The 16877-nt window shown below is 44.4% G+C and overlaps 1 protein-coding gene across 1 annotated transcript; it reads left to right on the top strand.

Moving 5' to 3' along the window:
• Window positions 1-624: 624 nt before the first annotated feature.
• LOC311002101 (uncharacterized protein) lies at window positions 625-16054 on the top strand (the record flags this gene model as incomplete). The annotated part of the gene is made up of 13 exons (XM_083993332.1): window positions 625-1045; window positions 2296-2466; window positions 3150-3211; window positions 4856-4958; window positions 6554-6639; window positions 8393-8493; window positions 9645-9715; window positions 10824-10931; window positions 11028-11098; window positions 11884-12001; window positions 12213-12377; window positions 13086-13178; window positions 13673-16054. The coding sequence occupies exons 1-13, from the start codon at window positions 755-757 to the stop codon at window positions 16052-16054; spliced, it is 3822 nt and encodes a 1273-aa protein (XP_083849458.1). The 5' UTR covers window positions 625-754.
• Between the last annotated feature and the right edge of the window lie 823 nt (window positions 16055-16877).

Below are 16877 nucleotides of genomic sequence, written 5' to 3'. Positions count from 1 at the left end.
TTGTGTTATTATCTCATAGCGTGGTGAATGTGCAGGTCACAACTTGTCCACCAGAGCGTTGTGGAGTTGTTGGATTGTGTATTTGATGAGTTTGATGAGGGAAACCAAGAAATCCCATGAGCCTCCGTAGCGTAGCTCTGAGCAGCTCACGGCTCTGCCCCGCCGTTCTAAAAACATCTTGCACCAACAATTAAAGGTAACAAACCTACTGCTATGACTATAGGGATTATGGCAATGGGCCAGTTTGCCAAAATGTTGAACTATCCCTTTAAGAAAAAAGTCAAAATTCTCTGATTTCAGCTTCTTAAATGTGAATATTTCTGGTTTCTTTGTTTCTTTACGACAATAAACTGAGTTTCTCTTTGGTTTGTGGACAAAACAAGACATTTGAGGACGTCATCTTGTGGTTTGGGAAACACTGATTGACATTTTTCAACATTTTTCAAAATTTTATTGACCAAACAACTAATCGATTTAATCGTTTACATAATCGACAGATGAATCGATGATGAAAATAATCGTTAGTTGCAGCCCTAATCAATATCTCATCTCTCTCTCTCTCTTTCTCTCTGCAGCCTCTCCTCTCCTCTCCTCTCCTCCTGAAGCGATGACGCGTCTTCATCATCGTCGTCACCTTCCTCCTCCTCCTCTTCGCCATGCTCGCCCGTCTCCACGGTGACCCCGACGCACACCCGCACCGTCGCCGCCGCCGCCCTTTCTCCTCCCACGAGCTCCCGTCCAGTCAGTTGCGAGAATGCACGTGATGGGCAGCGTCTCCCCGGCCAATGAGAGACAGGGATTCGCCCCCGTCGCCGTCGCCGTGCCGACGTCTCCTCCTCCTCCGACGCCACTGAGATGTTCTGATATCGCAGGCGACCAGATGAAATCAACTCCTCCTCCTCCCCCTCCTCCTCCTCCTCTTCCTCCTCCCCCTCCACCTCCTCCACCTCTACTGCCCCTGGGTCCTGGGCTGGGAGACCCCGCAGGGCTGAGGATGAAGAAGAGGGTGAGGAGCTTCTTCTGGAAGACGATACCAGAGGAGCAGGTGAGCATCGTCGATTAACACTTCATGTGGTGGTATTTTATTTATTATAGTCGAGCCCACAGCCTATTGTCTCGTCACAGTGCGTAAAAGTTGCTATTTTCTGATATGATATGGATATTTATGATGGCTCACTTTTGTCCTAGTTGCATGTAAAAAAAATGTACGATACATTATCTAATATATCACTGTTCTCTGAATGATTTCTATGATTGGGTTGTATACCGTGATGACTGGTTTGGACCAGCTGGTTCTGTTTAAAAGGGAGACACACCCACAAAACCAGTGCTGAGGACGGCTGCTAGACGAAACACGTCCTTTTTTGTACTGCAGCTGTGCAACTTATATTAAAGAAAGAGTGCTGTTGATTCCCTCACACTTTGAACCTTTTGGACTGGCACCTGAGCATCACTGTGGAAACCTTAGAGTGAGCACGCCGAATCTACCTATTGTCCTGTCATGGAAAACGCATGGAAAATTAGAAAAAATGTCAAACGTTCTGGAAAATTATTCATCACATCATGACATTGGCTACCAGAGCTCTGTTTGACTTTTTCAGACCCCACTAAAGGATTTCTTTTCCAAGTATACCTCGCGAGAAAACTAGATACTTTTAGTAACAGATTGATGAGCAGCAGAGAGCTGTAGTGGCCGTGGTTTAATAAAAACAAAAACAACATATTTACGTTGTTCTGTGATAAATTGTGAATAATTTCTAAGCATGAAAGAGGTTATTTCATAGATAAGTCACAGAGCCACAGCCTGCACATCCTTAAATGAGACTTCTGGGAGTGAGAGAGGAATAAACATAAAAACAATCATGTACAAAATAAGCTACAACTTCTCCACAGCACGATGGGACGGACGGGGGATGTGTTAGTGTATGGTCGGTGTAATAACATGTCTGTCAGACTGTTTTGTTTTATTTTAATGATTATTAACAAGGACGATACATACAACGTTGCCACAAAAAATGGGAAAATGTGATGCATACAAAGACGTCTAGCTTCAGCTAATTTGCGGTCTTTCTCCCTGGTCAGGCTTTAGAATAGGATAAAATATACTGAATACAATAAATGCAATGATACAAATACAGTGGATAGGTACCATGAATAAATAAACACAGCTACAAATTTCGGACTGTAGCAGCTGAAAATGTCCTGGAAAATGATTTCAAGAGTGGGAACCCTGTGTTTATGAAAGGATATAGAAATACATAAGTGTGTGTGTGTGTGTGTGTGTGTGTGTTGCAGGTGAAGGGCCGGGCCAACCTGTGGACTCAGGGCCTCGTGCAGCAGCAGTACCAGATCGACGTCCAGACGGTGGAGGAGCTGTTTGGTCAGAAGGAAAGTCAGTCAAACGCCAAGGCCACGCCCACCCGGGGCGGGAGGAGCCGCAGCTCCTTCAGAGAAACCAAAGAGGAGGTGAGTGTGTGTGTGTGTGTGTGTGTGTGTGTGTGTGTGTGTGTGTGTGTGTGTGTGTGTGTGTGTGTGTGTGTGTGTGTGTGTGTGTGTGTGTGTGACCCCGTGACCTCTGGGCCGGTGCTCTTGGGTCGGTCACGTTAATCGACCCGTATGTGTGTATGTTGAAGTGTATGTGCTGCTGTTTGTTGAAGGTGTGGAGGAGGTGAAGTGTGTGTGAAGAGTTTCCACCTGGGCTCTGACCTTTACACTGTCACCTGCTCACCTCTCTCTCTCTCAATTCAATTCAATTCAATTCAATTCAATTCAATTCAATTCAATTCAATTCAATTCAATTTAATTCAATTTAATTCGATTCAAATGGCTTTATTGGCATGACATACATTGTACATAATAATCATAACAATTAAGGGAAACAACATCTACAGTATAGTGTTGTGATTACTGTAGAAATAAATGTGTCTACTGTATAAATACAAAGAATAAAACAACAAACAACAAATGTGTGTGTCAGCTGACGAGTGTCATTCCCTGTCTCTCGGTCTATGGCAGCAGAGACATAGACTGCTGCTTATTTATTATTCTTTGGTTCTTCCCCCAGCATTGATTCAAATTTTGGGAAACATGTTTCTCTAATACGTATTACTCTTATGACTCTCTGTGTTTCATCTATGTCTCTGGACCAGGTCTCCATTCTGGACTCCAAGCGAGGGATGAACATCGGGATTTTCCTCAAACAGTTCAAGAGGTGAATCTGATCACAAACACAACTCAAACACTTTTCAGACACACAGAGAGAGAGAGGGAGAGAGGGAGAGAGGGAGAGAGAGAGATTGCGTGATGCGTCCGCGCGCCCTCATCCCAAGGTGTTATGGGTAAACAGGTGTGGCGATGCTGGCCTGTTGTGGAGAACGCACGCAGACATGTGAGTCCAAAATGTGTTGATGTCCGTCCGTGGGTCGTGACTCGTATCATCCCCCCGTGGCTCCAGGAAAACAGCCCCGAAGAGACAAAACACAAAAACAACCACAACGAGATGAAAAACGACAGCAAAGAGATACAAAACAGGCAACGGGTGAATAATGGCGACCACAGAGATTCAAAAAATGACTACAAAAAGACACAAAGAGACAGAAAAATGACTATAAAGACGTGCAAGACAACCTCAAGGAAAAACAAGAGACCGCGAAGATACAAACTGATGACAAACAGACACACAAAAGTCACAGTGAGATGATAGAAAATGACAAAGAAACGGGCAAAACCACAGTAAAAAACCATCGGTGATGTCACAGTCACACAATGTAGATGAATTGAACTCATGGCTTGATGATTTTTGAAGATTTGCTGGTCATCATCAGCAAGAAAAAAAAACGACATTTGCACTCTTCAAACATCACTGACGTAGCTCAAATGAAAATCCTTTAGCCTTGTAGCAACCAAAAACGTAATAACGGCCAATAACGTAATCATTTTGGCCATTTTAAATGTAATAAAGCCAATAATATAATAACATTTTTGAGCCAATATTGTAATAACTTTTTTGCCAATAATGTAATACGTTATTACGTTATTGGCCTAGTATTAAAAAAACCTTCGAAAATGTAATAACTGGTGCCGATAATAATACAGTAATAATACATAAATATGACGGCAGTTCTTGAAAATTAAAGGCTTTTATGCAGTTTTGTGCAGTTTGCCAATCACAAATAGGTATAGTGGATGACATAGTCATGTCATCCAAGATATGTACTATCTTTCACCTCTCTCTCTCTCTCACTTCTACCATGCTTAATGATATGTTTGCAAACGGAAGAAGTAAGCATTGTAGGCTATCAACATAATTATGTATTATTACATTATCGGCACCAGTTATTACCAGCCAATAATGTAATAACTTAATACATTATTGGCAAAAAGTTATTACGTTATTAGCTCAAAAGTTTTATTACATTATTGGCTTTATTACATTTAAAATGGCCAAAATGATTACATTATTGGCTGTTATTAGGTTATTGGTTGCTACAAGCCTTTAGCTTCGTTTACGTCTCCAGTGGCTCCAACAGCCACATGGGAAACAAAATGGCGTCTTCTTCAGACCGCAGAGGTTTGGTTATGTAAAAACCAGAGGGACGGACGGGAGGTGTCCTGACTCCTGGATGTGTTTGTGTTGTATGGATAGCACCGTGTTCAGACCGAGTGCTGCTTACCAAACACTCAGACAGACATACAGGTATGAGGGAGGCAGGATGATTGACAGGTTGAGGCTCCTCAACGCAAATACCTTCAACCCTTTTCTCCGCGTGTCCTTTGTTTGGTTTTCTTGTACCTCAGTGACAAACTTTCATTAAAAAGCTGTGAAGTAAAACCCCATTATTTTTTTCCTCTCCAGGCCCAATCAGACGATAGTAGACGATATTCGCCATGGCAACAGTGAGCCGTACGGGGCGGAGCCTCTGGGAGAGCTGTTGAAACTGCTGCCGGAGCCAGATGAGGTGAACGCACACTCTCTCACACACACACACACACACACAAGTTGGTAGAGGGGAAACCTTTGGATGGCTGCAAATGGGTTCAAGTCAAAGTCAAAAGTCAAAAGTACTTTATTTTTCCATTCAACATCATCAGTGCAGGAGCAGACATACCCAACACAATGGTACCACACATCCCTACATACCACAAGTACTCACAACAATGGGTAAAAGGACACATACAAAGATATTATTGGTTAAAAACAGGTTAATTGATAATGTTTTGGTAGGAGTTAGCAATCGGAAGGAGGTGGGCGTCCAACGACCCAACGATTGATTGATTGGCTTGAGGAACACGACGAAAGCGAAGGTTCAATGGTCAGATATCATTGACAGTGTCGACCAGGAGTCTGTAGCCAAAGGAACTGGACAGAACTTAAGCAAAGAGATCGTCCTTCCTGAACCTTCACCAGAACTTTATTAGAAACAGAGAAAGGCGTAGCAACAATTGGTCGGTCCAACGAGTCCACGACTCATGAACAGTTCCTGAACCGGTTCCTCTACAATGGAAACAGGTGTACTGGAAACAGGTGGTCATGGTTTGGTTCACTAGTTAGTTAGGTTTTAGGAAAAGCTTTGGTTTTTGATTAAAGAAACTACTCGTCAAGGTTTAAGGACCTTTGTTGTCAGGGTTGGAGCAACCTAAGGAAATCATGATAATAAAGACAAAGAGATCAACAAACAGGCAAAAAGCAGCTGATCTCGACCGATACATCCAACCCAACAACTTCTTGTCTTCATCAACCAGCTTCCATCTTTGCTTGTGTCATAACTACTACAGCTTACAATAAAACTCAACTGTTAGCTGCTTGTACAGACGACCTATGGGCTTGTTTTTTTTTTTCAAAAGTGGGCAGTCTAAGTCAGTCTTGGGGTCTGTTGCAAATAAGACCTAATCAGACATTGGCTAGTCCAGAACAAGACAACTAGATGAATTTGATGTGTCCATACAAGACCGGTTTCACTGAAAGCCACAACAGACTCTGTTCTGGTTCAGGTGGACTTGGAAGGAAGCGGTTCTCAGACCACTAGTCCACTAGCAGCATATAGCCTGGCAAACACCAGACCTCATCTCAATGTAGATTGAGATTCGGTCTGGGAACCACCCGTTACTTTTTTCGTATTTGAGGCGTGGTTTACGAAAGCCCAGAGCTATAAATGTCTATCGTGTCTGTACGTAGCTTATAGCCAATCGTATCAATCATACCCAATGACGTATGTAGAGCGACAGAAATCCGATGAGGAAAAAAAAGCCAAACGTTGCTATTTTTTCAAAATAAACTTGCGGTCTAAATGACTTGAAACACTTTCTAACGTTGCATCGAAGTGTCTGCCGCCATGTTGGATCAACAAGCTATCAACAAAGTCGCTCCCTTGTTGATGGAAAAATTGGGTCCATGGTTTCCCGGCTGACTTGCAGAGCGAATAAAATCGCACGCGCAAGGCAGCATGGGTAAACCCAGACCACTAGCAGCAAGAAGCTAAAGTGAATTCAGATGAATAAACAAACAACTGAACGTTCATACCAGCGTGTTGGTGTCCTCCTCTCTGGTTTCCAGGTGAAGAAGCTGAAGTCGTACCGAGGCGACGTCTCTAAGCTCTCATTGGCCGACTCCTTCGTGTACCTGCTGATTGAACTTCCAAGGTGAGAGGCCGCACCCGAACTCCACTCAGACACTCTGTGGGTTTTGTTGGTGGTAACAAACACTTTGACCTTTGGGGATCCAGATTACAACCATAGACTGTAAAAACTATGTACGTAGCATCTGTGACGTCACCCATTGGTTTTGGGGAGTCGTTTTTGTGACTCAAATATGGCGGCCTGAACAGCGCCATGTTGGATTTACCGGCCGAGAACCCGCTAGGGGTTGCACGACTTCAGATTTTTAAAAGTCGACTCTAATGTTATGAAAGTCGAGTCGACGTCGACTAGTCGCTGATGACGTCATTCATATTTTTCCCATCATAAATCACAGGAGGAGGGAAATGCTTGGCAACAATCTGTAGATTTTTCACTGACAGACGCTCATGCACAGAAATTAGTCCACAGAACAGCAGCTTTATAAACAACAAGCTGTAAATCAGTTTGTTTTTCTGTAACATGCACTCCTATACAAGTGCAAAAGATAATACTGTAGCTACTGTCCGTTAAACAATTAGGGAGGAAAATGACACACAGGCCTCGTCACCGTCACAGTCCTGCTCACTCACAGTTTCACTCACAGCTTTTTTTCTGGTTGGTTGTTGCTGTTGTTGGTTGTCGTTGTGCGCGACGTAAAGCTGTCGATATGAGCGGAGTTTTTTTTTTTTAAATTGCCGACAGCCCGACACACTGGCCGCGGCAGCGCAGCGCCTCATAGGCGCTGCGCTGGTGTCAGGCAGCAGCTTCTCCTGCTCTCTCCGCTCCGGTCAAACATCGACCCGTCTGTAGGCTACAGGTCTGTCTCTAGCGCTGTGTGTATGGATGTGTGTCTTGTGTGCAGCCGCAACTGACAAATATCTAGGCGGACAAGCAAACTTAATCATCATTTATTTTATTTTGAAAATCGACCGGATTCTCTCGCCTTTTCTGTGGCCGACTTCCTGTCTGGTACGCGCTCGTTCCATCCAGCTTGACGGCGCTCGTATTTTTTTCATTCAGCGCACTCAGTTGTTGTTTCAAGCCGCTGCTCTTGTAGCCTACTGTTACATGATCAGCGACTAGTCGACGTCAAGCTAAAAACGTCATTGTGGAGCAGTAAAGTCGACTAGTCGATTAGTCGACTAGTCTGTGCAACCCCTAGAACCCGCCCACTGGCCTCGAAGCAGCTGTCCACGGAGCTGCTCAGACCTGTCACTCAACGTTTCCGCGCCCTAATTGGCCAGAGTTTTAACCTAATAACAGTAAAACGGTGGAGTTAAAAAAAAATTCACCCCCCCTCAGAGTGTGTGCGGGGGTAGAAACTATCGATTGAGACAAAAAAACGTTCTGACACCAGGCTTTTAACATGTTTACTGAGGATGTAAAGTCGGCGATTTTAACATGGGGGTCTATGGGGAAATGCTGCTTTCTGACACCAGCCCCCAGAGGAAGCCGAGGGGATTGCAGTTTTTTGAACACGGAAGTGAGCTTCACTTCTCAGACCGACAACTGCCCCCTTGATTACAAGCAGCAGTTTGTGAGAGTCAACTGATTCTCTGATGGAAGTAGAGACTTAGAAACAGATGCTGCAGCGTCTTGTGGAGCTGAAGCTCTCAGAGTTTGTTGCGGCAGCAGATGGTGCAAAGACTGAAAAGACTCAAGCGTGAAGCCGAACAGCAGATGAGGAATATGCTTTTAATTTGAAGAAAACACCAGCGACATGTATTTGACTTTGTCTCTGTGAGCTCATTAATCAGTTCCCTCTCTCTCGCTGCAGCTACTCCGTCCGGATCGAGTCCATGCTGCTGAGGGAGGAGTTTCCTGTGGCGTGTGACGGCATGAAGCGAGACATCAGGATCCTTCGTTCTGCCACCAAAGGTAACGCCGCTACATCAGGACCCTGCTGTTTAAAGCTCTCATACTCAACTGCTTCAGTAACTGTGGAAATTAAAGGCTTAGTCTGGTTATTTTCACCATTGTGCTGCTTTGAAAGCAAATCTGGTTTAATCCACCACTGAAAAATAGTTCCTAGAGTCTTTGTTTCTCTTTTTTTTTAAAGCTTAAGTGAGCTACCGATTTAGGGAATAATTTTACTACATCAGTTTTATTGTGTGACAGGTTGAGTTGAAATTCAATTTGGTTTGAATTGACCATTAAAGTCAGAGGATAGAAATAACCACCCTAGTCACTGAGCAAAAAGAGAGAAAATATTGTTCAGAAACATGAATCAGAGTAAAAACCTTTTAAAAGTGATAATATGTCAAAAGAAATCTGTTAATGCTGCTTTACAAAAGTTTTACAATTTGTCATCATCATTTTGACTTGAAAACTACAAACAGGTTTACATCAAATGTGACGTTTGCACACAGATAAAAAGATACAGCAGCTTTTTTCCAGCCTCAATGATGCAGATCTGCAAGTTCATGGAGAAAAATGCACCTTTATCACATGAAAATGAATCAATGTCTCTTCTGCTTTAACACCGGTGTCATGGGGCGTTTAAATACTGTTGGTTTTTGGGGGATTTTCCTGCAACAATAAGCAAAAACCCCCCCCCAAAAAAAACCTGATGCTTCCACTGTTGCTCGTTTGCTTTGTCTCCATCGTCGGTGATTATAAATGCAGTGTGAAACATCAACACTCTCCTCCCTGCTCACACATACACACGTGCACACACGCGTGCACACGTTCACACAATACAAACTAACACCTGGATTATTTTTAGCAGTGTGTGTGAACTTGATAACTCCCTGAATTGCTAACTAACCGTGCACACACACACACACACACACACACACACAGTCTGAGATGCACTCAGGGATTTTAGGATTATAAACTCTTTTCTATGAAGTGTGTGAAGATGTTTTTCTTCTTTATCTGTGTGTTTATGTCTCTCCTCTTCCTCTCTGCCTCTCTCTTTCTCTTTAATCTTTTTCCAGCAGGTGCTGTGTTTTTTTGGGACCTGTCCATTGATGCAAATAAATGATGTTTTCTTTTTTGGTTGTCGTCTTTTTCCCTTTCTCCTCCAGAGTTAATGTGTTGTGAGGAGCTCCACGCTGTTCTCCACCTGGTGCTGCAGGCTGGAAACATCCTCAACGCTGTGAGTGGGGAAAAACTGCATGAATGAGTAATTACAAAAGGAACAAACAGAGAGAGAGAGATGGATGGATGGAGGATGGTAGGAGGAGGGAAGGATGGTACTGTATAGAAAGCTTAAGACTGTTTAGTTAAACCATTTACAAACCGTTTCCCTCTTTGAAATAGCCCTAAATGAGCTTAAATGTTCATAAAGTCAAATTATTCTGCTCTGTCGCAGCTCTTTGTTCCATTATAAGGTCTTTAAATTATTAATCCATTTAAGTCCATCCTTATATTTTAATGATGGAACATGCACAGATGGTCCCTGAACGCTTCACATGCAGACTATAGCTACATGCTACAATTTACAGAAGCCCTGTAAATGTCTCACATAGGAAGACACTTTGAAATGTCCCCTAAATGCCCCACAGTCAGTTAGGTGGACACTAGGGATGTCACGATTACTTGTTTTCATAATTAATCGTAGTATTAAACGCCACAATTAATTAATCGTAAAGATTCTAAAATACCGTCACTTTCCAAAAAAGATTATGTTGGAACTATACCAAGAGATGTGCGCCAAAATTAAGGTAAATGCACCGATACTGGTCCATTTAACTAACGTAACATTGAATTGGTAGGAATTTAAATGTTAGCGTGTCATTTTTAATTTAAAAAAATAAAAAAATAAATAAAAAAACGACTAAGATAAACTTTTTTTTTTTTTTTTCTTCCCTTTATTTTACCAGGCAAATTGCTTGAGATAAAAAAAATCTCTTTTACAAGCATGGCCTGGCCAAAACGTAAACATTTGGTACAGATGACAATTTATGACCTGAATATTTCAAACATTTCCTCTGGGGATTAATAACTGGTCATATATTAATAGATACTTTAAATATTTTGTGTAAACAATGAGTAATGTAATTAGTGCATAATAATCATGATAATCGTAATACCATGATTATTTCTCTGACAATAATCGTACCTGGAAAACGTATAATCGTGACATCCCTAGGTCACACTGCAGTATCCCAATAACAATTTTATAAGTGCCTCTAATGCAGACAAAAGGCAGAAGCTCCAGATGTGTGTGTGTGTGTGTAACTGCTGCGTTCACTGTCCTGCAGGGAGGCTACGCAGGAAACGCAGTGGGCTTCAAGCTGTCGTCGCTCCTGTCTCTGGCCGACACCAAAGCCAACAAACCGGGCATGAACCTGCTGCACTTTGTCGCTCTGGTCAGTTAACGACGATGAAGCCGATCGCAGTGTTTATGTAAATCAGTGGAAACCTTTTTAACGGAGACGGTGTGAACTCTCTTCTCTCTCCTTCAGGAGGCTCAGAAGAAAGACAAGCTGCTGCTGGAGTTTCCTCTGAAGCTGAGTCACATCCAGGCTGCAGCCAGGTCAGACAGCGCTCCACCGCCACTATTTGTTCTGCAACGCTGCCCCCTGCTGGCTCATAGTCATCACAGCAGAGCTCCTATGTGTTTCTGAGTGTCCTTATGGTCGTTTTTAAAACCTCCTGTCGTCCTTCTGGGTCAAATTGACCCAATCTGTTCCCTTCCTCCATCCATCCATCCTTCCTTCCTTCCTTCCTTTCTCTCTTCCTTCTTTCCACAATCCTTTTTCCCTTCTTTCCTTCCTCCCATCGTCCTTACTTATTCTTCCTTCCTCTTTTGATCCAATTGACCTGATCTGTTCCCTCCCTCATCTTTCTTTCCTTCCTTCTTTCCACAATCATTTTTCCTTTCTTTCTTTCTTTCTTTCTTTCTTTCTTTCTTTCTTTCTTTCTTTCTTTCTTTCTTTCCTTCCTTCCTTGAATGAATCTGTTCCCTCCCTTCATCTTTCTTTCCTTCCTTCTTTCCACAATCCTTTTTCCTTTCTTTCTTTCCTTCGTTATTACTTCTTCCTTACTTTTTGAACCAGTTGGCCCAATCTGTTCCCTCTCTCCATCTATCATTCCTTCCTTTTCCCCTTCCTTCTTTTCTCCCATCTTTCCCATTTGTCCTTCCTTCTTCCTTTCCCTTCATCCTTCCTTCCTTCCTTCCGAGGGTTAAAACCTCTTTATAGTAATTCTTCATCTCTTCTTGGTTGGAAAAATGTTTTTTTTTAGCTGTTTTACAAACTCTAAAATGCAACAGAGACGTCATATTGCAAGTATCATGTTTTTCCTGTTTATTTTTTGAAGGATCTCGTTGGAAACGCTGGACGCTGAGATGCAGTGGCTGATGACTCGCGTGCGCTCATTGGAGGAGAACGTCCAGAGAGACACGGAGCTGCTGCAGCAACTGGACGACTTCCTGCAGGTAACTCACCTCTGAACCCCAGCAGCACAAACAGATGTGTGGTGTTTAGAGGAGATTTCAGATCCTATTAAAGGGACACATCCAGGAATTTTTAGATCAGTGTCCCAATCATATTTCTATGTAAATAACGTTTGGATATGGATGGAAAATCAGTTATTTTTATGGTGTTGTGGTGTTTATTCTGATGTTTTCATGTCTGTTATTTTTTTAGTTGGCGGCCTCGTCCCTGTGTGCGCTGCGAGGGAGCCGGCAGCAGCTGAAGAGCGAAGGCAGCGAGTTGATCGACTTCTTCTGTGAGGACAGAGACGCGTTCAGACTGGACGACTGCTTCAGCATCTTCCAAACCTTCTGCTCCAAGTTCACTCAGGCCGTCAAGGTACGCAGATATATATACGGATATGCAGAAACTGGTGAAGCACTGTAAGGCTTTTATTATGAAAAACCTTCAAGAAGTTTGCTAAAAATGTCATTCTGATAGGAATATAATGTGCGGTCATATGGTTTGTTGTTTGGGAGCAGCTGATACAGTTGATGTAGTGAATATCTGCTGGTCAAATCTTGGCAACACACCCTAATTACACAGGATAAACTGCTTTTTATCACGGTTGTTCTGTAAAATAAAGCTTTTTCTTTTAATATTGATATTTCTTGCTTGTACCCTGTCTTCAAACATTAAAGGAATAGTTCACCAAAAAATTAAATTCAGTCATTATTGACTCACCCTCATGCTGATGAATACTCCGGAGTAGTTTTTTATTCCTCAAAGTGCATCTGGAGACCCGGGAGGGGGATTCGTAGTTCAACGAAATCCTTATATGAGAGTCAATAGCACCCGACACAAAAAGGTCCATAAAACTACACAAAAATCTTGTAATATTCCTCCTTACTGCTTGTCCGCTGCAATCCAAGTGTCCTGAAGGGATATAGTCCAGAGTTTACTCCAAACTCCAAAAAAATGTCCTAAATGACGTTGTTTCGAGTTTAATGGACCTTTTTTGTGTCGGCTGACTGAATTTCATTTTTTGGTGAACTATTCCTTTAACATAGTACCTAAATAGTGATATCTTTGTGCTGCTCTCTAAAGGAGAACATGGAGAGGGAGGTTAAGGAGGCCCACCGACGCCGGCGCTTACAGGAGGAGGAGCAGAAGAGGCATTCCTGGGCTGGTGGCGAGGAGGTAGGACGACACTCACAACCAAACGCTGAAACACAAATACACACACTGCAAAAACTCAAAATCTTACCAAGAATATTTGTCTTATTTCTGGTCAAAACAAATCTAATTCTACTTAGAATAAGACTCATCACATTAAAAAGGAGCTTGTTTTTTGACACATTTGACTTTTTTCAAGCATATTTTCACTTGAAATAAGTAGAAAAATCTGATAGTGGAGCAAGTTTCTTATTACGAGCACAAAAAACTTGCTTTCACTGGCAGATTTTTCTACTTATTTTAATTGAAAATTAGTTTGAAACAAGTGAAAATGATCTGAAAACAAGTTAATTTTTAGGTGATGAGTCTTATTTTAAGTGGAAAGAGATTTGTTTTTACTAGAAATTAGACATTTTGACAAGAAATAAGACAAATATTCTTGGAAAGATTTTGAGTTTTTGCAGTGCAAAATCTGCTTGGTTGGTAATGAATTCCCTCTTGTGTGATCCCTGTCGCAGGTGGGCGGAAACTTCAAGTTGCGCTGCAGCAGCGAGGCGGACATGTCGGCGGCCATGTCGCGACACGACGACGGGGGGCTGCTGATGGAGCTCCTGACCCCGAAGCCCCACCCGCGCTCCCCCAGCGCTCTGGGACGATCTGGGAGTTTACGACGTTCCCGGAACTCTCCGTCCAGCTCGCCGTTCATCGCCGCCGAGCGCGACCTGAACACGCTCCTGGAAATGTCGACCCCTGAGCACAAAGTCGGCCTGCAGAGAGGAGGAGGAGTAGGAGAAGCAAGGACAGGTTTTCGATCGGCTTCCCCTGCACTTAGAAGTCCGGGTCCCTCGCCTCAGACTTTGGCTCAAAGTCCAAGGGCCAGGATATTCACCTTCCCCGAAAACCAGCAGCCTCAACAAGGCGAGATTGTGCCACAAATCCCTCCGTCACCTCCCAAGTCCTCCCGGAGTCCAAAAAAGGCAAACGCATATCTTAAAACAACTACTTACCTCGGCTCGGACAGCCACCACACCCCAGCAGATGCCAGTAGTCCCACTAAGGACGTTACAGTAAAACCTACCTCTGATTCAAACCAGCAGTCTGACCACAACAACAATGGCGATGATGGACTCGGCCTCGATCTTAGCAACCAAACGACGCTTTCAGACCATAAAACTCAGTCTGGTTTGGGGGAGGAACCCTCGAGAACGGATAAAGCCGATAAGGAAATGTCTGTGGTTTTGGAAACGTGCACACTGGTGCCTGAGCTGAAGGTGTTTGACGCCTCCTCAAGTGGACGTCAGCAGGACGATCTGGTTATCACAGATTTGGAGGAAGAGCAAGTGGACAATGCTCGAGTCCAGAAGGTCCAAGATAAGTCCCAGGTTGGGAATGTAGAAAAATCCAATGTGCAAAGAGATGAAGAGGAGGCGCAGGAGGATCCAGTGATTGTATGGTGTGTGACGGGTGTGTGTGAGGCGGCGGCTGACGCTGAACTCACACACGCCGACAACAACAACGCACACGTACGAACTGACAAAGATCAGTGTCGCAGTGACAATCAGGGAGGAAACCAGCCACCATCCTCCTCCTCTGGCTCGGCCAATCGCAATCGCACGCCCTCAGAACCTCAGCCGGCCAATGAAAAGCCAGTGCCTGTACCCATCAGCAGCCAACCAGTGCCTGTCTCGCGCAGTGACGATGACCCGTCGCTTCAGGTTTGGCCCACGGCGTCGGCCAACAAAGCGCCCGCTCTCACCGTAGATGCCTGCGAGGAAGGTAAAGAAGCGGCCAATCGACGGGAGGAAGCAGCAAACTCCACCAATGACCCAAGAGATGCGACCCTCCAAAGACAACCAATGGATGTCAAGAGTAAAAACAAAGCTGCGACCAATAAAAACTCTACCGCGCCGGGAAAGACGGAGCCAGCACCTTTGTCCAAACCGTCCGCCAAGAACACCCTTACCTCAAAAACCCGACCTACCGGGACGAAACCCAACGCAACGCCAAACGCCACCTCCACGACTAACAAATCCAGACCCGTCAGGACGCTCACCAACTCCGAGAAACAGGGCATGAGGCGGGTCGTGCACATCACCCGGACAACAACTCCTCGCCCTGAGAAGCCTCCCGTCCGTGGATCTTCTAGCGTTGCAGCGCCCAACGGTCTAACCGTCGCCGCCCCTAACCCTTACAACACCGTTCTCCGGCGAGTGGAAAGATCATCCGCCCGACGATCCAGCGTCCACAAGACCCCGGACCCCAAGGATTCAAAAGAGCAGAAGACTTCCGGTGCTCCGGCACCCGCGCGGGAGATGCAGAACCAGGACTTGGCGAGGAAGCCGTCGATTCGAAAACCGGTAGCGAAACCCAAACCGCCGCAGGAGGAGAAGATGTGTCGCTCCACACTGCGAGCTCTCTCTCAGGCAGGACAGGGAGGCGGAGGAAGCGGCGGTGGCGGCAGCATCAGTGCCCCCGTCACCCCTTTGCACAAAGCCTCTACGTCTTTATCATCGTCGCTTCCAGGTTTTGCCCGAAGCACCGCCTCGTCCTCCTTCAGACGGACCAACACCACGCTTGTTCCTCCTTCCCATTCACCCCACACGAGCTCGGACTCCTCCCTTAAATCTTCTTCCGTCGCCCCACCCGGTATCTCTTCGCCTTTCACCCGAACGGGCTCGATGAGAGTCTCCGCCGCCTCCAGATCACCCTCAGATCTCTCCAACTCGTCCTTGCGGAGGACTCAGAGCATCTGGGCGTCCCCTCGCCCAGCCCTCGCCCTCGCCCCGCACGACTCCCTGACTCCGCCCAAAGGACACCGGAGGAACGACAGCGGCAGCTTCTCCGACAAGTCCAGCCACTCTAAAGACTCTGCCAAAGCCACAAAGCCGACCTGGAGATAACAGGAGAGATCTAATAAGGCTGCATGCATCCCACAACATGAATGAACTCTGGGCGGTACCTTCCTTCTTTGTTCTTTGGAGGTCAAAGGGAAGCCAGTGGATATATTCCGTTATGAAGTGTAGGCTCTTACACTAAAAAAAAGGAAGAAAGATGATGCGATCCTTGGTACAATTGTCAAGTTTAGTTGGAGAAATAAAGGAGTCACATTCCAATACAAAGCACAGACACTGTTACAAAGATTTCAATTGAAAGAACTACATTATGTGCAGCTATTTGCTCTTGAAGGATGAAGAATAAACTGTCTCCGGGTGTTTTTCATTTTAAACACTGTTGATCTAAGTGATAATTGTCAATGCATTCCAACATGAAATACATTAAGGACACTCTCGGGTCCTCAGAAGAGAAATTTATTGTCTTTAGAGGCTTGGCGACTTCATGACTACTTGCAGGGATGCTAACACACTATCAGCTGGCAATATGCTAACGTCAGTCAGTCACATTAGCCCTCAACAATTGGTCAACATGCCAATTCAGTTGGAAGTGGTTTATTCTGACGTTCAAAACTTACTTGGAAACAAGGGGAATACATGAAATACATCAGGTGTTCGTACCTTTATATACTTGTTTCTGTTGCTGCAGTCTGTTCTTAATAATGCAGTGTTTCTCTTCTACATGCACTCACTTGATATGTGTCTTTTGAAGACAGCCTTGCTCTATTTAAAAGCCAACAGCCTTAGTGGTATTTGTAGCACCTGTTAAACACACAGGGTTCCTCCTCGTAAGTCAAAGATGTCTTCTACCAGTTTGTCAATCATGGACGTG

The sequence above is a fragment of the Trachurus trachurus genome (genome assembly GCF_905171665.1).
Source record: "Trachurus trachurus genome assembly, chromosome: 18".
Classification (NCBI taxonomy): domain Eukaryota; kingdom Metazoa; phylum Chordata; class Actinopteri; order Carangiformes; family Carangidae; genus Trachurus; species Trachurus trachurus.
The sequence above is the reverse complement of the archived record's forward strand: the minus strand, read 5'-3'. Positions and strand labels throughout refer to the sequence as shown.